Below are 21,476 nucleotides of genomic sequence, written 5' to 3'. Positions count from 1 at the left end.
TGAAAACGGCATTTTACTTGCCCATTTCCACAATTTTTCCGTTCGAAATTCCATCGGCATGACGAATTTCCGTAAATCAGGAGGCTCGAAACGGCAACGAAATCGGCATTTTTTTCCTTGTGTAATATAGTAAAAAACGGAGTTGAATTGGAGCAAATAACAATAAGTGAAATTATTTGTTAAACCCATTTTATCAAATGCTCTAATAACGATAAGTGAATTTAATGCGTCTTGGAATCGTTGCAATGGTGGTCTTCTAAAGTCTATAAACAGAATTGGTCAATGAATCTTCTTGGTGTCTACACTGCCCAGCTCTTTTTGACAAACCTATGCACTACTGGACTTAACAATTCTTTTTATAAAATTAAGAAAATATAATAAATAAAAGGAACAATGACGCAACCGTAATAATGGTGAAAAGCAAGGGCAGTTCCGGAATTTGGTCTGAAATCGTAATCCAAAATCCGGGCGGTAAATGTGAAGTCCACGTCAAAAGCTTCTTCCGACACGAGCAGTCTTAGCGAAGGTCTTAGCCACGTAGGATTATCTCTTCCCGTAAAATGACGCCACGTGTCCCTGCTCAATTAATGTAGACCCATCTACCAACCTGGTCCCTCTTTGCCGTTAATATACCGCTTTCCCTTTAATTGTTTTTATTTACTTTTTTTTTTTCCTTTCTTTTCTCAAAAGTCCAAACAAACAAGTCCCTCAGTCACTCAAGAGATAGATCGACTCTCTGAAAGAAAGAAAAAAGAAAGAGTTTTAGAGAGAGAAATTCTCCGACGGAAACGGCTTTTCTTCTCCGCTCTGGGGAGCATTGTCGAAACCCTAGCTCCGGCGAGTACCTTACCGTTCGAGCTCCGGCGAGGTGTGGCTCTGTACATTTCTATCCGGCGAAGCTCCACTCTTTTCCGGTCGCGGAATTTTGCGGAGCCTTCGCGCTCCGAGTTTCAGCTCCGGGAAGAGATTTTCTAGGGTTTCTTCACGCGTTTCGACTTTTATCTTTCTGAAAAGGGAAGGGTTTTGTTTTTTATACTTAAAGACTAAAGTTGAAGACTTGAAGTGTCTCATTTATCTCGCGTAGGTCGTTTGTTTTTTTTTTTCTCTTGTTTATTGGATTCTCTGTATCTTGTTCGTATTGCTTTTTTGGGCGTTTCTAATCTAGCCGTTGGACAAACTTTTTTTTGGCGATTTTCCAACACCTCATTTTCACACTGAAAGCTCTGCTCTCAGGAGCGAAATCAAGAAGTCTTTGTTGTTTTTTTTTTTGGGGGGGGTGTTTTTTTTTTCATTACTTCTGATGGATTTTCAGTTCCTGTGAGCGAATCAAGCGGGTTTGAAAATGAGAAGGCTCTTCGAATTACTCATTCTCGTGGTTCTAGCTCCGTCCCTGGCGAGATCCCTAAACCCGTCGCTGAACGACGACGTTTTGGGGCTGATAGTGTTCAAAGCCGACATTCAAGATCCGAATGGAAAGCTCTCGTCTTGGAACGAAGACGACGACAGTCCTTGCAACTGGATGGGCGTCCAATGCAACCCTAGATCCAAGAGGGTCACCGAGCTCAACCTCGACGGCCTCGCTCTATCCGGCCGATTGGGACGAGGACTGTTTCAGCTCCAATTCCTGCGAAAGCTCTCTCTGGCCAGGAACACCATCAATGGAACCATTAGCCCCAACATTGTGAGGCTCGAAAATCTCCGGGTCCTCGACTTGAGCGAGAATCACCTCTCTGGATCGATACCCGAAGAGCTTTTCAGGCAATGTGGGTCTCTCAGGGTTCTCTCTCTGGCGAAGAACAGGTTCTCCGGCGAAATCCCCGAGAGTTTGAGCTCGTGCCCAACAGTGGCTTCGATCAACCTGTCGTCGAATCGGCTCACCGGTGCATTGCCCCCCGGGATTTGGTCGTTGAGTGGGCTTAGATCGCTGGATTTGTCCGATAACGCGCTCGAAGGTGATATCCCTCAGGGGATCGAACGGCTAAACAACCTGCGAGGGATTAGCTTGGCGAAGAATCGGTTTTCGGGGACAGTCCCGGACGGAATCGGAAGCTGTTTGCTCTTGCGGTCGGTCGATCTCAGCGAGAATTCTTTCTCCGGCGGGCTTCCCGAGACAATGCAGAGGCTCTCTCTGTGCAATAATCTGAATCTGCGCGTGAACTCGTTCGAAAGCGAGGTTCCGAGCTGGGTTGGAGAGATGAAGAGCCTCGAGGTTCTCGACCTTTCGGTCAACAAGTTTTCGGGGCAACTTCCGAGCTCACTGGGAAACCTTGGATCCTTGAAAGTCTTGAATCTCTACGCCAACGGTCTGACCGGAACTTTGCCCGAGTCTCTGGCTTCCTGCGCAAACCTTCAGGCTCTGGACATCAGTCGGAACTCGATCACCGGAGATCTTCCTTCCTGGATTTTCAATTCGGGCGCGGAGCAAGTTTCTCTTTCCGCCGAGAGACCGGGAAGGAAGTTGAATATCGAGTCCTCGGCTTCGTTTCGGAATCTGCAAGTCCTGGATTTGTCCCACAACTCTCTTTCCGGCGAAATCGCAAGCCTCGAAGCTTTGAGAGGCTTGACGTTCCTGAACTTGTCGAGGAACTCTCTCGCCGGTGCTATCCCAGCGACTATCGGAGAGTTGAAGCTCTTGCTCAATCTCGATTTGAGTCGGAACATGCTCAATGGAAGCATACCCGAAGAAATCGGCGGCGCTGCCTCTCTAAAGGAAGTCAGACTGGACGAAAACTTTCTCGCCGGCGAAATTCCGACCTCGATTCAGAACTGTTTGGCATTGACAACCTTGTAAGTTCTCTTCTACTCCAGTTTTTCCAATTACCATCGAAGGTTTCGTAAAACAAAAGCTTTCGTACTAGAATCGATCCTGAGCTTCGTGTCTCGGATTTTTCGCAGGACAATGTCGCAGAACAAGCTAACCGGTCCGATACCGGCATCGGTGGCCAAACTGGCCAGCCTTCAAAACGTTGACTTTTCCTACAACAGCCTCACCGGAGCTCTACCGAAACAGCTGGCGAATCTCCCGAATCTCGTCACCTTCAACATCTCCCACAACAACATCCGCGGCGAACTCCCCGCCGGCGGCTTCTTCAACACGATCTCGCCGTTCTCCGTCGCCGGAAACCCGTCCCTCTGCGGCTCCGTGGTCAACAATTCCTGCCCGACAGTCCTCCCGAAACCCATCGTCCTCAACCCGAACGCGACCTCCGACTCCGACCCCGGCTCGAACCCCATGAGCGGCGCTGCGGCCCACAAGAGGATCATCCTCAGCATCTCCGCGCTGATCGCGATCGGCGCCGCCGCGCTCATCGTCGTCGGAGTCGTCGCCATCACAGTCCTCAACCTCCGGGTCCGCACCGAGAATTCCCGCTCCGCCGCAGCCGCCGCCGCCGGGGGAGGGATCGCGTTCTCCGGCGGAGACGAGTTCAGCCAGTCGCCGGAGACGGACGCGAGCTCAGGCAAGCTCGTGATGTTCTCCGGCGACCCCGACTTCAGCACGGGCGCGCACGCCCTCCTCAACAAGGACTGCGAGCTCGGCCGCGGCGGCTTCGGCGCCGTCTACCGCACCGTCCTCCGCGACGGCCGCGCCGTCGCCATCAAGAAGCTCACAGTCTCGAGCCTCGTCAAGTCCCAGAGCGAGTTCGAGCGAGAAGTGAAACGCCTCGGCAAAATCCGCCACGAGAACCTCGTCGAGCTCGAGGGCTATTACTGGACCCCGTCCCTCCAGCTCCTCATCTACGAGTTCGTCTCCGGCGGAAGCCTCTACAAACACCTCCACGACGCGAAACCCGAGGAATCCGAATCCTTCTCGTGGGACCAGAGGTTCAACGTGGTATTGGGAGCCGCGAAGAGCTTGGCTCACCTTCACCGCCACGGGATAATCCACTACAACGTGAAGTCGAGCAACGTCCTGATCGACGGCTCCACCGGCGAGGCCAAGATCGGGGACTACGGCCTGGCTCGGCTTCTCCCGATGCTGGACCGGTACGTCCTGAGCAGCAAGATTCAGAGCGCGCTCGGGTACATGGCGCCGGAGTTCGCGTGCAAGTCGGTGAAGATCACGGAGAAGTGCGACGTGTACGGTTTCGGCGTCTTGGTCCTCGAGGCCGTGACGGGGAAGAGGCCCGTGGAGTATATGGAAGACGACGTGGTGGTGCTCTGCGACATGGTCAGAGGGGCTTTGGAGGAAGGGAGGGTCGAGGACTGTGTCGACGAGCGGCTCCGGGGGAGTTTTCCGGCGGACGAGGCGGTTCCGGTCATGAAGTTGGGGCTGATATGCACTTCTCAGGTGCCCTCGAATCGGCCGGACATGGCCGAGGTGGTCAACATATTGGAGCTCATCAGATGTCCCTCCGAAGATCAAGAAGAGTTGTCGTCCGCGTAGGCTTCGAATATCATTTGATGAGATGAATGATCGGGCGAAGAAGAATCCGGTTTTGCGCTCCTTAGGATTTAGCGGAACAAGATTCCGATCGAAATTCTTGTGTTTAATTTGTTTCTCTCAGTCTTTTCTGCCTGTGATGTGTATGTTTGTAATTTTTTTTTTTTTTTTTTGGGTTATGTTTTGTTTACATTTTTTAGAGATAGGTGTCACCGGATTCATCTTCACCAGGTTCTATTTTGGTATTACTAATCCTTTTTCCTTCTCTGCTTTTTTTGTGTAACTCTCTAAATTGATTCAGCTTTGTCAAAGGCATTTCAGCTCCTTCGTTTTTTTTTTTCTAGCTTGGACAAGATGTGATAGATTTGGAGTTTCTAGACGTGTAAGTAATGTGTGTTTCAAAAAATCGACAGAATGGCCGCTAGAAAATAAAAATAAACTGCAACGAAGTTCCGTATGGCTGAAAAATAATTCTGTGTAAATAAAATAATAATTTTCCAAGTCAAAAAGTGAGTTGAGAGTCTTGAGACTTGAGTGGCAGTGGAGAGACCCTGAGATATGAGAATCTCTGCGCCTACTTATATGCAAATAGTCTTATGGAGAGATTGGGTAAAATAAATATAATCAAAAGGGACAGAAAATTCAGACAGATTGATAACTTATTTAAAATAAAGTGTGCAACAGTACAAGCTGATGCGTTGGATTGATATAATGAATGATAGCAATGGAAGTAATGAAAAATAGAAAATTTATTTACAGTGATGCTGTCGGAATAAAATAGAATAGAAGCCACTTTTTTTCTTTTCATGTATTTTTTTAATGATACATAATAAAACAACTGTTTCTCATGCTTGTTTCTTTGATTAGATTACCGTGTTTACCCTCTAATCTATGGTAGTATTGATAGGTCATGTGGAAATTTTTATTGGCATAGACGAAAAGTGAAATGCACTTGATACTTTATTATAAATTCATAGTATTAATATATATGTTTTTAGTGAAAGTAGAACCCTATCAAGTATTTTATAATTAGAGCCATTTTTTTTTGGTAATAAACTCTTTTTACTCATTCCTTTTGGCTTTATTCTCCGTTTCACATTCTTAGTCACAAATTTGAATATATTTTTTTTTTGTACAAGTTGGTCAAAATTTAATTTCTGTTTGTTTCCGATTGCGGGTATTTTTTTAGTCATTAAAGTTATTTCGGTCAAATGAGTCATTTTTTTTTTCAAATTATTGACACTTAAATATAGAAATGAAAATCGAATTTAGAAACTAACAAGTCATATTTTGTCAAATATCTTTTCTACATCTTCATATCTTTGTAAGGAGATTAATACTCTTTTATATTATGTAATTACCTCTCGATTTTAATTTTTTTTAATAATAAATTTGCTTGAGGAGGGAATTGTTTTTTTTTTTTTTTTTTTTTTTTTGTCACGGGCCTCACAGCTAAGACCATGTGGCACCGAGCTCAACATTTTTGTTTGGGGCCCAAGAAAAGGTGATATTAGGTTTAGGTTATTGGAATTATTATCAACACCAATCACATGGATTCTTTATAAACTAGAATTTCTTTGGGGCAAAAAGAATATCTAATAGGAGCCATAAGACACTTGATTGACAGAGTGGTACTAATACCTACTTATTATGATGATTGATTTTGTATCAATTCTATCCATGTTATACATTGGCTTGTCTAGTTGTCTTTGTTGGTTAATTTTGGCCAAAAACATAAAAAGAGACTCTGTATAGGATAAGCCACGTTACGATAAATTTAAAATATAAATGTTGCGCAGTGGACAACAGGAAAATGACACTACTGAAAAATTCTAAAAAATATTATGATTAGCTGAAAAAAGGCACAAAAAAAAAAGACCATGGCTAAATAAAAGCTGTCGAACGCATGATATAATATTATGGTGAAAATAAAGTGCACAGAAAGAAAGAATCAAGTGAGATTTCTTTCTGCAATGGCAAGTTTTTCTTACATGGTATTATTATTGTTGGCTTTGCTTTTTTTGAGGGGCAAAATTATTCCAATTACCACGAGGAGAAAAAAACAGAATAAAAGAAATAAAAAACGAACTTTTAGAAAACGCAATAAGGCGGTCGAGAGACTTGAGAACAGATGTGGGATTGGTGGGCTGGGAATTTGGCATGAACACCCACTTGATTAGCAATGATTCTTAATTATCAATTAAATTCAGTTAGTAATGGTGATTGAAACTTTGTTGTCACCTTGATTCCAATTTTGAAATGATATTAATAGTAGAGATGCTAGTTAAAAAAATGTAGATAAAGCATACACTTTTTTTTAGCTACTTGATAGTCTTTGATATTTAAAGAAGAAGAAAAAATGGAAATCAACTCTGAAATTTTTTGACAGATTTTCTTTTTGACAGGTTTTTTTTGTGTTTTTTTCAAAGGAAGAAGTGTTGATGGTACCAGGAAAATGAAAATTGTGTACAAAAAAAAAATAATGAATTTTTCATAGAAAATCATGAAAAACGACGATGAAATGAAGAATATTGCTTTCATTGATTGTTAGTTTTTAATGGGAAAATGTGGGTTTTTTTACGGCTCCTAGAACACTCATTTAACATATATTTATTTCGTTATTCGAAAATGCATTATCCTGCTGATGTATTAAATAACAAATACTCATATGGCCGTGAGATATGAATTTTTATAGAGAAAAGACATTCTTAATGAGAATGAATGAATAAAAAATTATAGAGAAATAACATTAAGTTAATGAGAATGAATGAATCATAAATTATGGTAGAAACAACATTTTTAATAACGTTTGTCATGCACATTATTCTTTTTCAGTGCCTTCAGATATAAGCAATAACAATAAATGAGTAAACCGTTGTTGTGGAGTCATTTTCTGTTTCTGCTACCAAACTCATTTTCACTTTATCAGGACTGCAATAAATCCATGACCACTCCAAATTCAAGTGCAATTCCAATAGCTAAAACACTTAATCAAAGAAGGCAAAGCCATAACAAGGGCAGCATATAGTAAATTGACAAAAAAAATGGAATAAACTAGTAATACATACAACGTGACCAAAATTGTTTCTAATGGGCACAAGTATATAATAAAAGGAGAGTTATTTTTTCAGTCCCCATCCAAATTTTATTTTTCCCCTGAATCTGTAGAGGTAGCTACTTCTTGTGTATGATGTATTAACTAACAAGTATAGACCTCACATTCTCTCAGTATTTTTTTTTTTCGGAGGCAATTACAAGAGCCTTTTTTTATACCCATGTATATCCGAATCATCTTATGTATTTATCATCCATCTCTAGAACTAGGACTGAAACTGGATCAGTTCGGTTCTATTTTGGCCATTTTTCATATCCAAATCAGAATTTTTAGTTTTTGAAAAATTGGTCCTATAACCAGTCCAGTAAGTCCGTACTCTAATTTTTTTATCCCATATAAAATATCCAAGTGTACTTATGCTTGCCTGGGCTAGACCTACGAATTTATATGGGATGATAACCGAAATTTTCAAAATTAAAAACCTATATATAATTGGATCGGTTAACCGAATCTGATTTTCAGTTTTCTGACATGGCACCGATTTTCAGTTTTGGATCGGTTCGGTTATCGATTTTATCCGATTTTCGGTTCATTATCGATGCGTCTCCATTTTGGTGTGCCTTTATTTCACCCCATTCCTTGTCCCAGCCTTGATCATCCCAACGGTCATTTGTTTCTCCTTTTAACACCTGAGGGAGACACTGACTTAGCGCGAAAATCCCATCCACTCAGCTCTCCTTTTTGCACAACGCACAACATGCCCAAATTTCGCCGGAGATCAGGGCGGTCATGGCTAGCAAGTAGGCACTGTTGAGCAGCGTCGCATAACCTGATTAGTAGTAATAGTGGAAGTGATTGAAGATGCTCTTTTTTCACGGGACAGTGGGTTCGAAGTCAATTACACACTCTTTGTTGGTCCTGGATTTTAGTGTTATCCGGGAACTATTTCCACCTGTGACATTCACTTGATAAGGTATGCGAATGCAAAAGAACAATGATCAAAAGCTCAATCCAGAAGGTTAGACATGGACAATAATAATGAAATGATTAACTCGTGATATTATTTAAACGTGAATATGCCCTCTTAAGATTGTAGTTCTCGGATTGTTGCTCGTTTGAGCTTTATGGTTCTATCTTGAAATCAATCGACAATAGGAATTGTAATTGCATATTATTATAAACTTTGTTAAGTCCAAATATATAAACGATGCGGAATCTACAATGCGCAAACCTTTTTGATACCATGTTTAGGTTGTGACATTCACTTCGACAGAGCTTTCTCTTCAAAATTGGACGAGAAGATATAACTCATTTTCTGTTCCATATCAGAAGGGAAACGACGATGAAAACGGTTATGGAATAATCAATTTGTTTAGAATTGAAAATAAGGAAATTATGTAGAGTGTAAAAAGAGAATGAATTTGCAATTTTTGACATAAAACTATTGGTTTCGAAAGTGCAAGAGTAAAGTAAGAACACATACGAACACAAGAGCCGAAGAATCCATGGTTCATATCAAACGATCTTACATCTAAGTTAGGGCATGAAGGTTCCTATTTGTCGATCCACTATATCCAAGTAACAATGTGCATTTGGAGCTCACGAATCAAAGATCGATCAAAATAATGTTAAGAACCTCAAGTGTTTCCCATAACAAGAACCTGGTTCTGTTCTTTTTACAATGATTTCAAATCTGTTGTCTAACTCGTCAACTCTTAGCTTTCTCTATATTGACGATCACAACTTTGACTAGTCTTTCCAAGGAAGGAACGAGGCTTGTATATATCAGCACGGTTTTAAACTTTTAGTTTCTGACGTAGCAGAATTCTAAGACACTAAATCTTACACCACGTTTATTGCGAAGGGTATATTTTCATAATCCAAACTCGCGTGTTATATGATCTGCTTTTGAAGGCACGGATTGATCCTTAACAACAATTAGGAACGGCTAAATTGGAAAATGTGTATGAAACATGTCACATGAGACCTTGACACATTTATACTGCGGAGCTTAGGAACCATAAACAATGTGTTATATCCCAAAAAGAGGTATAAAGCTCATTAATTCCAACAGAATAAATATCTCCAGTCTGCATGAAGGATATTCAAACCCTAAATAATAGTTTGACTTTCCGACCCTATCTTGTAACGTAAGTCAGAGATGATCACACGCCACAGAGAATCATAAAACCTTTTGAACAAACCTATTATAGAGCTAAAATAGTCTAAAACAGACTTCATTGTCAGAACTCAATCGAAGTCGAACTAGAAATCAAATACAGTGATGTGGAATTTCCTTGATGATGAATTGTGTTCGTTGATTGGTGCTTCTTTGGCGTTGTTGAAGTTCTGATAAATAAGCATATGAATCTAAAAAATTATAAAGCTTCTTCACTCAAAAAAGAATAAATCAAAACATATTGAACTCAATAGTAATTTAACTAGGCAAAACCAGTAAGAATCAGAGTTTCTCATACCGATTGATGAGAAAATCAGACAAGCGGTGATATTCATATGATATTTATCGTTGCAAGTCTCTAATGAGCTCTTGCAATTTCCGATACTCAGATGATCGATACGCGTTCCCGGCACCGGAGTTGGAGCCGGAAAATTTCTATACGAAGGAAAGGGAAAAAAATTAGAGTCTAATTTATCTAATCACTTTACCCCAAAAATGTAAAATTAAATCAAAGTTTCAAGAGAGAAGGATAAGCGAAAATTTACACCTGAGACCCTAAACTAATCCTGGAACAAGTCCGAACCGGAAGGGGAATTAGTTTTAAAATTATATGTTTTAAAAGATTTTGAATGTTAGTTTTTTAAGGTTTAGATACTGAAATGAAAATCTCTCAAGTGTTGAAAAAAAATAAAAAAAAAACACAAATCGTTAATATTTACGTTTGCGAAATCTAGATCAAAATCATCTATGAACTCGATATTAAACTCTGTCTTTTATAAGAAAATCCATACAAATAAGAATCTTTCATGTAGCCTAATTTTTTTAATTTTTCTCTATCATGGCTACAATACAAGGTTGAAATATTGTAAAATTTGAACTATCTTCAAAATCGCAGAAAAAAAAAGTTAAGAGATATAACAATATCACATGGGTTAGTGTACCATCACAACAACGATTAACATGTGATGCAATAATTTCATATTAGCCTTCAGACGATAGCTGGATAACATACAAAATGCGGATTTCTAATGGATCTTGTTTTCTAGATGAAGGGTTCTCTTATGCAGTCCATAAAGTAGAAAACGTATCTTAACTCTACTTTAGTTCTACTTTAGTTGTTGAACTATTGATCCAACTTATAGTGTCATTAATTTTTAAAATTGAGACATCCGATGTATCCGCTCTCCCTTTAACAATAAGATTAAGGGTCCAATGGCGCTATCAAGCCATATGAAACGTTAGAAATTTCTATATAAGTAACTTTTCGTTAATTTTTTGTAAATAACCACGTAAATCTATTTACGAGTTAGCTACTTCTTGTATATGATGTATAAACTATAGAGTATAAACTTCACATCCTCTTAGTATTTATTTTCCAGAGGCAATTACGAGAGCCTTTTTCTATACCCATGTATATCCTAATCATCCCAGGTATTTTCCCATCCATCTCTAGAATCAAGATCAACCTCAGACCTCGAACAATCGAGGCCGTTTATTATCGACTCATCTTCGTTCTTGCGCACTTTAATTTCGCCCCATTCGTTGTCCCAGCCTTGATCGTCCCATCGATTGTCTGTTTCTACATTAACACCCGAGGGAGACTCTGACACAGTGTGACCCATCTCAAGCTCTTGATAAGGGACAATCCCATCGGCTCGGCTCTCCTTTTTGCACAACACGCAACACGCCCAAATCCCGCCAAAGATCAGGCCGGCCATGGCTAGCAAGTAGGTCCCGTTGAGCAGTGTTGCATAGCCCGAGTAGTTGTAGTGGAAGTGACTAAATAGGCTCTTCTTGCCCAAGTTGGTAGATTCAAAGTGAATCACACACTCCTCATTGGTCCCGAATTTTAGTGCTATTCGGGAAGTGTTTCCGCCGGTGAAATCGACCTGAAAAGGTATGCGGATGCGAAAGATCAAATCATCAAAATCTCAAGCTTGAAAATTTGACATTGTATATTGTGTCGATAAGTATGATCGAGTTCCTTAACAAGACTGACTGACAATAAAAGGAGTAACTCATGATGTTATATAGCTTGCTAAGTCTCACTACTTTAACTGAGATGGTGGTTCTCGGATCATTGTTCGTTCGAGCTTTATGAGTTATGATATCAGTGTTAAGTATCACAGGGTTCCATCTCAAAATCGGCGAATGGCAATCGTACTACCTTGTTAAGTCCAATTATTTTAACAATGTTGGATCTTAATATGTAAAATATGCACAAACCTTTTTTATACCATGTCTAGGAATTGGTATGATTTGTGTGATTACGCCGGTTGTGAAATTCACTTCGATGGAGCTCTCTCCATGATTTTGGACGAGAAGATATGACTCCTTTTCGGCTACATATAGAGGGAAAACAATGATGAAAAGCGGGTACGAAATATTCAATCTGTTCAAAACCGAAAAGAAGGAAACCATGAACAATGTAAAATGAGAGTGAATATGAAATTTTCACAGAATACTGTGGTTTGAAAAGTTCAAGCACGAAAACTAACAGCATAGAGAATTCAAACAGAAGACTCAAACCCGAAGAACAATTGAACTAGAATAAAGTATGAATACGAGAGCAACTATCATTGGTTCCGATTAAACGATCCCTTGTCGATCCACACGGAGAAACCCTCAATAGCTTAACTTGCACACATTAAGATCGATCGCTCTTTAGAAACTCAGTGTTTCCATAGCAAGAACCCGATTTTTGTTCTTCTTACAATGATTCCCAATCTATTGTCTAACTCACCAACTTTTAGCTTTCTCTATACTAATGATCACAACTTTGATTAGTCTTTCCAATGTAACTAGAGAGACTTGTGTATCAACACGATTATAGAAGACATAATGGTATTAACCGTTTAGTCGTTGACATGGCAGAATTCTAAGACAATATCTCCTACCACACGTTCATCGCAATGGGTATATTTTCATAACCCAAACTCGCGTGTTTTATGATCTTCTTTCAATGACACGAATTGATTGATATCCTTAACACTGCTGACTTGGAAAATGTGTCGAGTCATGAAACATGGTTCATCTGAGAACTTGAAACGTATATACTATGGAGCTAAGGAACCATAAAATTCTAATATCCCCAGTAATGGCATAAAGGTCAATAGTTCCAGCAGAATAAATCTTTCCGTTCTTCATGAATGACATTCAAACCGTAAATAAGAATTCGAAATTTCGACCCAATCTTGTAGCCCAAGTCAGGGATGCTCACACATCGCAGAGAAACATCAAACATCTTTAACAAACCTATCATAGAGCCAATATGGTCTACAAAGAATTTCCAACGGTTGAATTTGAAAACAGTGATGTGGAATTTCCTTCTTCACTCTCACTAAATAACACAAATAAAACATGTTGAAGTATATAGTAATTCAACTAAGCAAAACCAGAGTTTCTCATACCGTTTGTTGAGGAAACCAGACAAGCGGTGATATTCAGCTGAGATTTACTGTCGCAAGTCTCCAATGAGCTCGTGCAATTTCCGATGTTCAGGTGATCTCTAGGCGGTCCCGGCGCCGGAGATGGAGCCGGAAAATTCTATAAAAGGAAAAGACAATCTAAATTATTTAATCACATAACCCCCAGAAATAAAAACTCCACTAGAGAAATATAGAAAGAAGAGTTGACCTGCTCGAAAGGAGGCTCGTGATCGGTTCCGAGCTTACGAAGCTGAGAGGGCATAAAGGCACTGGAATCTCGAGCGGCCATGGAAATGAATCCTAGTAGCACCAAGGCCATAATACTCTTCCCGTTCTGATTCCGATCCATAACTCTATGTCTCTCTCTGTATCCAAGGTTATGGAGTCAAACTTGTGCTTCGACGCAAGCCAAAGAATGTCATAGTCGTTGTTCCGATTCCTGTTAATAGTGACAAGTCAAAAGTCAACGATGGTTTGACTTTTTCTACTTCTTCTTCGTCGTTTCTTCACAAGCGTCGTTTCATTTTCACCCGAGGACCTGAACATGTTGCAACGACGCCGTTTCAGAAAGTTTTAAATTAGTGAAAACTGTTTAAACTCTTGAAAATTACATCTACACCCCTAAAAAGTTTCAGAATCTTAATTTTGTGCTTCTCCTCTTTCTCCGAGCAGACTTTACAGACAAATATACGGACAGGGAACGAATTTTCCATTCATACAGTCACTAACACACATTCCTGTTTACCTCTGAATCCCTAACCCTAGTCAGCTAAATTCTCTCTGTTTTTTTTTTAAAGAAAGTTTCGAATAAATTTACATTTTTGGGCAAAAAAAATGTCGTCGGAGGATATGAGCTTGGTTGCGTCGCAGAGGCTACAGAACGGTCTCGGCTCTCACCACCACCGTCACCAAATCGTCTATCAAGGCGACGAAGCTCTGCGCTTCAACTGCGTAGCTCCGGCGGCGGGAGATGAATCGGTCGGGATTCCCAAGACCAGAGATCTCAGCGGATTCATCGACGAGCGTTTCTTCGCCGCCACGCCGGATTTCCGCCGGGGAATGTACGGCGGCGATCGGCCGGAGCCGAGAAACTGGAGCGGAGCGGTCGAGGCGACGCCGAGCGTGGACGGCTCGGACGAAGACGAGGAAGAGGACGACGACGACGAGGATGACGTGGACGAAGCGGACGGCAAGGGCAACGGTGGTAATAACGCGAGTAACGAGGACAAGATGGGAAACGGAAAACAGAAGCGCCACAACAACAACGACAACGATCATCTTCATAACCATCACCACTTTGGTAAGAAGAAGAAGAAAGAAATGGTTAAATAGTATTTATAATGCAATTTTCAATTTCAGACATAAAGGACTGAAATTTAAACGCTTTAACTCATTATTACCACATTTAGGTGTGAATGTGATGGTCGGAGACGGATCGTCGACGATGGCGAAAGAGAGCGGGAACGGGGCTTCCACGGTGGCCATCACCAATAATAATAACAATAATAATAATAATGTGGTGAGTGTGGCGGAGAATAACGAGGCGTATTTATCGCATTATTATCAACGGGGCGAGGGGTCGAGGCAAAAGGATTCGAGGGCGGAGAACAATTGCGGGTTCAGTGGGAGGAGAGAGGCTTGCTTGTATTCCAACGAGTCCGGGGATTCTCTGAGGGCTATTCTTTCGGATCCATTGACGTAAGATCTTCGTTTCGTGTGATCATCGTGATGGGAGATTTATGTTCTTTAAATACTTGTTTCAGGGGAGCTCTAATGGATGACGCGATGATATTGCCTTGTGGACATTCTTTCGGAGGAGGTGGAATTCAGCATGTTGTAAGAACGGTGAGCTTCTTTGGGACTATATATGTGCTCTTTTTTTTTTCTTTTTTTTTTTTATAAATGGTAAAGTTGACTGAGTTTGTCATGGTTTCCGTTTCAGAAATCTTGCTATACTTGTTCTCAGTCGATTTCGGAAGATTCGGCTGCTCCAAATCTATGTGAGTTTTTTTTTAAGACAACTGACTTCTAAATTGTTTTTTTTTTTTTTTCCATTTACGGGAGTTTAACTGTAAACCATTTTAAGATAACTGACTTCTAATTTGTTTCTTTTTTAGCTTAAGGTCAAGAATTTTTTTTTTTTTTTTCTTGAGAGGCATTTTTTAGTTGATGGCGTTTGGTAAAGAAGGAAAACTAATTTTATTGAACCCTTTATAATATGATGGGAAATTTAAAAGTTGTCAATGCCACAAAACAGTTGAAGGGATGATTTGAAAACAATTCTCATAAGGATATTTTGTGTATAGAAAGAGCATCATTAAGCAAGTAAAGCCTTGACTAGATAACTTTTAGATGTCTTTGAACTTGACACTAATAAATATGTGGCCTTCAAAATATGCAGCACTTAGAGCTGCTGTGCAGGCATTCCGGCGGGAAGAAGAACTGCAATTTCAACGCTCAGCCAAAAGGAAGAGGGAAAGGTTTGACCAGGTGAAGCCAAATTTTCATGCCTTCAAATTCATTCTTACCAAAATCGACCAAGTAAAAAAAAAATACGATTATCGAGAAAAAATCAACAGCTTCTTCCTTGAAGCAACAAAGTTGCAGCTTTCCTAATGGAGATACGTGTTATAATTCCTCGATTCCGACATATAGGACAAGGCTGTTTATGGAGACTCGAATCTCATGGAAATACCAAGAGGAAGGGGTGTTCAGTTTCCTTTTGCTGTAACGGACCGTGTCATCATAAAGGTTGGACTAGTCCCACTCTTGGTATAAGTCATGATTATCAAAGCTTTTTTTTAATTTATTATTATTATTTATTAATAAAGAGTTGAAGTAAAAATGTGTTATCAGGGGAACAAGAGGACGCCACAGAGGTTTGTGGGCCGCGAGGCTGTTGTGACAACACAGTGCTTAAATGGATGGTTAGTTTATTTTCACTTCAAATGCCTCACTCTCTTGTACGTGCATTGCATGTAGTTTCACATAATTTGTCGCAATACAGGTATGTCGTAAAGACTTTGGACAATGCAGAGAGTGTGAAATTACAATATCGCTCGCTTGCTAAGGTACCAGACGATCTCTTGGCGAAGCCAATATCGACCAAGATGCCTCCAAATTGGCTCTAGATCCCGAAAGATTAGGCCTTTCTTTCAACTCTTTCCACAAACCTGCTTAATTTAACATGAATATCTATGCACGTCTTAACATGTATATAGCTTGTTTCGGTTACAAAGCAAACACTGGTTGTATTATCATTGATATCCAAGGCCTTGTAAATTATAGAAGCCTTTTGTCACACTCATCACTGCTTCAGGAAAACTATAGCGAAGAACTTAGGTAGGAGAAAGAAACTGGACACGCTTGTCATTTTTTTGTTCTTACATTTCCATATTCGACCTTATGTAATCATTTTTTTTTATATATAGGAGGAAGAGATTGATGATTTCATCTGTGGTGTCTAATCCATGCAAAATTCCATTTACATGCCCACTTTATGCTTTTACTTGGTAGAGTAGAGGAAGGTGAAATGAGAGAATATGAAAAGCAGAGAATATTTAATCAACCATTACAGAGGGAGTTTAAATGAGAGAATATGAAAAGCAGGGAATATTTAATCAACCATTTATTTCCACCGCTGTTAGAAAATTGGAAAGAAAAAAACAAGTATCATGTCAACAAGGCATTACATTTATTTAAAAAAATTCATTATTTTTGCTAGGAAAAATAAAGGTTGTGTATTTTTTACCAACTAAAATTTATGTTAAGGAAGAACCAACCATGGCGGGAAAGGAAACAATATTGATTAAATTTTCAATCAATGTTACAGACAGGAATGGGATACAAAAGGCCCTCTCTTTTTTTTTCTTTTTTTTTTTATCAAGTTGATAAGAAAGAAAGATTATAGTGAAATGAGTGAGAAGCGATATCAGAAACAAGATACATTGCTGTGTGTCAAAATGAAGTTGCAGGTCGAATATATGGAAGCCGCGGAAGCCCTCACCGCCATTGCTCTATCCGAATGCAAACCCCATCTGAAAGAAACATCACATTGTTCATCTCTCTTTGCAGTTTGCACTCATAGCTCATTTCACAGAGAGAGAGAGAGAGAGAGAGAGAGATTAGTTACCTTAAGTCGCTAGATGGTCCGAGGCTCAGTAGCGGGTTAGAATGAGCCTGGTGCAACCCGTGCTCGCAGTGTATTTGCATCTCTTTCACTTGGACCAGCCAACTTTCCTGATATCATTTAAATGAATAAAAAAAACACCACACAAAATTAGAGAGAGAGATGTTTCGTGTATAACTATTTTAAAACTTCTGAAAAGAGGATTCGTAATATACCAGCTGTCTCTCCTCCTCGCTGAGCGACTCGTCCATTTGGTCGAACAGCTTGTTCCATCGCGCTCGGTGCATCTCCGCCGCTGCGAAATGAGAAAACGCACTCGCTGAATTTCTCGCCGCAAAAGTGTCGTTCTCTTCGTCGCTCGGGAATTCCTTGGATAGCAAGAAAGGAAGCTCCGTACTGATCACCGCTCTCAGCCTCTTCTTGCTGCGCCGTAGTGCTGTGCATAGTTACAGAACCAAAGCAAAGGAAATCAGACCAAACTCTTTCACACCAAGTACTAGACTAGTAATATTAATAATATACTTGGGTTTTACCTGCAAGACGTCCTTTGACATCTTGACTAAGAAGTTCCAACCATTGAGAAGCCACCGTAGCAGCTGAGAAACAAGATTTGAGTTATATAAGCTAAGTAGATAAGTAAGAGGTTGATTAAGAATTCTTCGAAGTTAATTAGACCATAAACAAGGGGACCAGTGAAAAAGAGCATCATCAAAATTGAGAGATTAGTGGGAGGAAGATCACTAAAACATGCTTGGAGCAGAGAAAATAAACTAACCCTTAATAGAAAGCTGCGACTCTGAAGAGCCCTCGTTCTCGAGCAACTTAGTCGAAGATGATAGCTTCAAGGCTAACCCTTCTTCCCCGTGGACGACCGTGGATTGGGACGCCCCGGTTTTGAGAGCGAGCCCCTCCTCAACTGGCGGTATTACTTGGTCGCTTTCCACGCGTTTACCTTCGGCGATCGTCGAAGGACACCGAACCAGCGAAGCCGAGAATTCCCTCGACTGCTTAACCCACGAGGCCGTGTCCGCTTGCCTAACTTCGTCCGAAACGCCCGTCGGCTTCGTTCCGGCCTGGCTGTTCTCGTGATTCTCGGACCTCACGAGGGCCTTGATGATGGAATGGACTTGCTTCCTGTTCCTCACGTGGTTGATGATCCCGGGGTTCAATTCGTTTAGAAGCCCGCTCGGAGCCGCGATCCTCGTGAACCGATCGACCTGCTCTTTCTTCGCGATCTCCATCTTTTTCTTGAGCACGTCGGTCTTGGCCTTCCTTCCCCGTTGCTTCGGGATCGGAATGCCTCCGTGGGAAGCCGAGAGAAACCCGTTCTGCTTCATCTCGTTCCACACCTTCAACGGGTCGCTCTCTTCCAACGGACCGGTCGAGCTTGCGCACTCGGAGATCACGTCCCTCGGCGACTTCGCGTGGTTGAGACTCTTGTAAGGGAAGAACGGGTCTTGTTGGCTGTTCATCGTCATCCTCATCGAGCTAGAAACGCCCTCCGAATTCAGATCCAACCCGGCACACCTCGAAGTCCCGAAATCGGAGTCGCTTTTGGAGCATTCGTCGTGTTCGTCGTCTTGAACCTTGTCTCTCCGAACGACACGCTCGTCTGTGTTGAGGTCCGGTGTTTTTTCTCTTGCTTTATCAGCTCGAGACTCGTCGTTTTCATGAATGTGAAGTTTGGCGCCGCGTTTGTTCTTCAAGGACTCGTTATGGTGGGAACTAAATTCTGTGACATTAACATTTGTAAGTAACAGCAACGAACTCAAATAAACCCATACCCAAATTTGTGAGTTTAAACCATGGCATATCCAAGCGAGATTATTCCATAATTGCAATCCAGTTTTTTTTTCCATTAGATCGAATCAAACATACCGGAAAATCATTTGAATTGAAAAGAAGAAGTAAGAAAAAAAAAAAAAAAAAAAAAAAAAAACACTAGTTTGAAGGTAAAGAACAAATACCATCGTATCGACAAACAGATTTAAGATCCCACATTTTCAATCGTTTCTGAGAGCTGTGAAGTTCATCGCCTCCAGATTCACTACCGGTTCGCTTTTCGCCCAAAATCTATACAAAACCCAAAAGAAACAGAGGGAACAAAATTGGTTCTTTGTAACAATACCGGAAAAATTGTGCACAAAGAACCAACCTTTGAATCCGATTTCAACTCGGCCCGATTCTCCGTTTCCGATCCTCGAGAATCCATTTCGAATTCCGCAAATCTTCACGACTTTTCAAAGAGCCGCCAACTCTGGGTCATGGACCGAACAAAAACGACCAGAGAAATTTCGCGGAAAGAAAGTGTCTGAACTTCTAGAGACGAATCGAGAGTCGGATTGGGAGATGAAGATCGAAGAGGGTATTTGATTTTGATGACTAGGGTTTGGGTGGGTCAGCGAAAATGGTAAGTGGAGAGAGTAGATCTGTGTGGATTCTGATAAAATGATTTGAATATGTGCGGAGATAGAAAGAATTAAGAGAAAGGCGCGCTATTAGAAACGATTGAGTTTTTTATTTTTGTGACTAGCTTTTTATTTTTAGAGAGAAACGTGGGATTTTTTCAAATTCAAATAGTTTGGAGGGACTTACCTATGATTTTGGCCCATCGTCGTCTTGCAAGAGCCCAGGACTACAGGCTAGGGTTAAGTTGGCAAGTATTTCTTTTTTAAACAAAGTTGCCAACTATTTAAATAGATGGAAATTACTTGGCATTGTTTTTTTTTTTTTTTCGCTGCCGTGAGGATTGAACCCACGACCTCCACACAGAAGGTGGTGTGGAATTATCACTAGGCTATCCTAAGTATCACACTTGGCATTGTTATTTTCAATGGTCAATTAAGTATATAACTATATTTACAGTTTCATATTATTATATTATTATTATATTGTAAATTTTTCGTAACTCTTAAATAAATTATCAGATCCATTTATTTACACACATAAAATGACTAATATATTCATAAATTAGTTTCCCGCCCATTACACATTTTGTCTTAATTAAAAGGGAAATAATAATTACAATTATTAGAGCAATTTGATGATTATTATACATTGAATATTTACAGTTATTGATTTTTTTCTCTTGCATATTAACAACTATTTACAACTATTCATGTGTATTTTATGAAAAATTTTGCAGTCAACGTTTTAAACGTAGGTTTTTTCCCATAATATCAAACTCAACTTAGTACCATGTACATTGGTAATACATTAATTCAAAATTGACAAGTAATAAATTAATTTTTATTATTAATAGATAAAAAAGTACACCATTTTTTATACATTTGTAACTGTTATTTACTAACAACTATTTACACGAATATAACACATAACACCCTACCAAATATGTTACTGAAGTTTATTGAACCTAGGTTACCAGATCTGTTAATCAATAAATATAATTTTTTTAAATACGTCAACACTACCGCCAAATGTTTAGACTAGCGATCACCACCTATTAGCCTCCATTACACACCACCACCGTGTCCCCACGAACCAGTACCTCCACTTTTGCCACCTCTGTTTCCTCCTATGTCGCCAACGCCTCCGCTACAACGAGATGAAGCCTCGTTGACGGTGATGTTACAGCTATCAAGAATTTGATCCTCTAGATCTGTTGATCTCACGATTGTTGATGAACTGAAATTCACAAAACTAAAGAGATTTCTAGTCAGATATGAGCAACAAAAGAAGAAGAACGAAGATCGAGGCTTTCGACTGGACCAGATCCAATCTCTTGCGTCAAAGGAACCTTTGCTTTTGTGATGTCTTTGAGCGTAGAAAAGGCTCTCTTGAGAGACTGGTTCTTAATGACACAGGCAAGCTCTCTGACCAAAAATCTATATTCAATATCAATGGATCCAATCAGAGGTTTCTTTTTCTAGGTGGTTAGGGTTTCTTTTCGGAGGCAGACTGAGTAAATGAGGAACGAGAAAAAGGAAGTCAAGCTGCAAATAAATGATATGCATATATGCAAATATATTTCTAAATTGTTTGAATGAATAACCAATTTATTTCAAAATCCCAAAATATATTAAAAAAAAAGTAATGCTGGAATGCCAAATTCATCCACAAGATGCCACGTCACCGAATTGGTCATTTACCTATTATTTGCGAAACGTTTGCTATTTAGAAATTCCTCTAGTTTTAGTTGGTTAGTTTGCTAATTATTTGTATTTTCAAACATAAATTCCCCAATAATCGACCAAAAAAATTAACTGCCCATAATTTTTACACATTTTACTTTTTCTATGGACAATTGATTGGTGAATATTCTACCATCGGTAGAGCTCGTATTC

At 40.2% G+C, this 21,476-nt stretch overlaps 4 protein-coding genes across 4 annotated transcripts; 2 read left to right on the top strand and 2 right to left on the bottom strand.

Moving 5' to 3' along the window:
* Positions 1-650: 650 nt before the first annotated feature.
* LOC149379767 (Leucine-rich repeat protein kinase family protein) lies at positions 651-4,714 on the top strand. Its single transcript, XM_089602681.1, has 2 exons — positions 651-2,787; positions 2,896-4,714. The coding sequence occupies exons 1-2, from the start codon at positions 1,343-1,345 to the stop codon at positions 4,382-4,384; spliced, it is 2,934 nt and encodes a 977-aa protein (XP_089458807.1). The 5' UTR covers positions 651-1,342; the 3' UTR covers positions 4,385-4,714.
* Positions 4,715-10,752: 6,038 nt separating this feature from the next.
* On the bottom strand, positions 10,753-13,454 carry LOC149379766 (uncharacterized). Its single transcript, XM_089603679.1, has 4 exons — positions 13,252-13,454; positions 13,026-13,161; positions 11,842-11,957; positions 10,753-11,504 (listed from the first exon to the last, which is right to left on the bottom strand). The coding sequence occupies exons 1-4, from the start codon at positions 13,390-13,392 to the stop codon at positions 11,034-11,036; spliced, it is 864 nt and encodes a 287-aa protein (XP_089459805.1). The 5' UTR covers positions 13,393-13,454; the 3' UTR covers positions 10,753-11,033.
* A 259-nt stretch (positions 13,455-13,713) lies between these two features.
* On the top strand, positions 13,714-16,494 carry LOC149379765 (U-box domain-containing protein 62-like). The gene is made up of 8 exons (XM_089602288.1): positions 13,714-14,343; positions 14,453-14,741; positions 14,807-14,888; positions 14,986-15,043; positions 15,445-15,533; positions 15,699-15,794; positions 15,900-15,970; positions 16,051-16,494. The coding sequence occupies exons 1-8, from the start codon at positions 13,878-13,880 to the stop codon at positions 16,172-16,174; spliced, it is 1,275 nt and encodes a 424-aa protein (XP_089458414.1). The 5' UTR covers positions 13,714-13,877; the 3' UTR covers positions 16,175-16,494.
* Positions 16,495-16,827: 333 nt separating this feature from the next.
* On the bottom strand, positions 16,828-19,747 carry LOC149379764 (uncharacterized). The gene is made up of 7 exons (XM_089603678.1): positions 19,328-19,747; positions 19,140-19,245; positions 17,948-18,904; positions 17,706-17,768; positions 17,388-17,608; positions 17,176-17,282; positions 16,828-17,080 (listed from the first exon to the last, which is right to left on the bottom strand). The coding sequence occupies exons 1-7, from the start codon at positions 19,382-19,384 to the stop codon at positions 16,975-16,977; spliced, it is 1,617 nt and encodes a 538-aa protein (XP_089459804.1). The 5' UTR covers positions 19,385-19,747; the 3' UTR covers positions 16,828-16,974.
* Positions 19,748-21,476: the final 1,729 nt, after the last annotated feature.

The sequence above is a fragment of the Urtica dioica genome, chromosome 12, assembly GCF_054948205.1.
Source record: "Urtica dioica subsp. dioica isolate 48M chromosome 12, U.dioica_male_clone48M_v1_H2, whole genome shotgun sequence".
NCBI classification, from domain to species: domain Eukaryota; kingdom Viridiplantae; phylum Streptophyta; class Magnoliopsida; order Rosales; family Urticaceae; genus Urtica; species Urtica dioica.
This window is presented reverse-complemented; position numbering and strand designations above follow the sequence as displayed.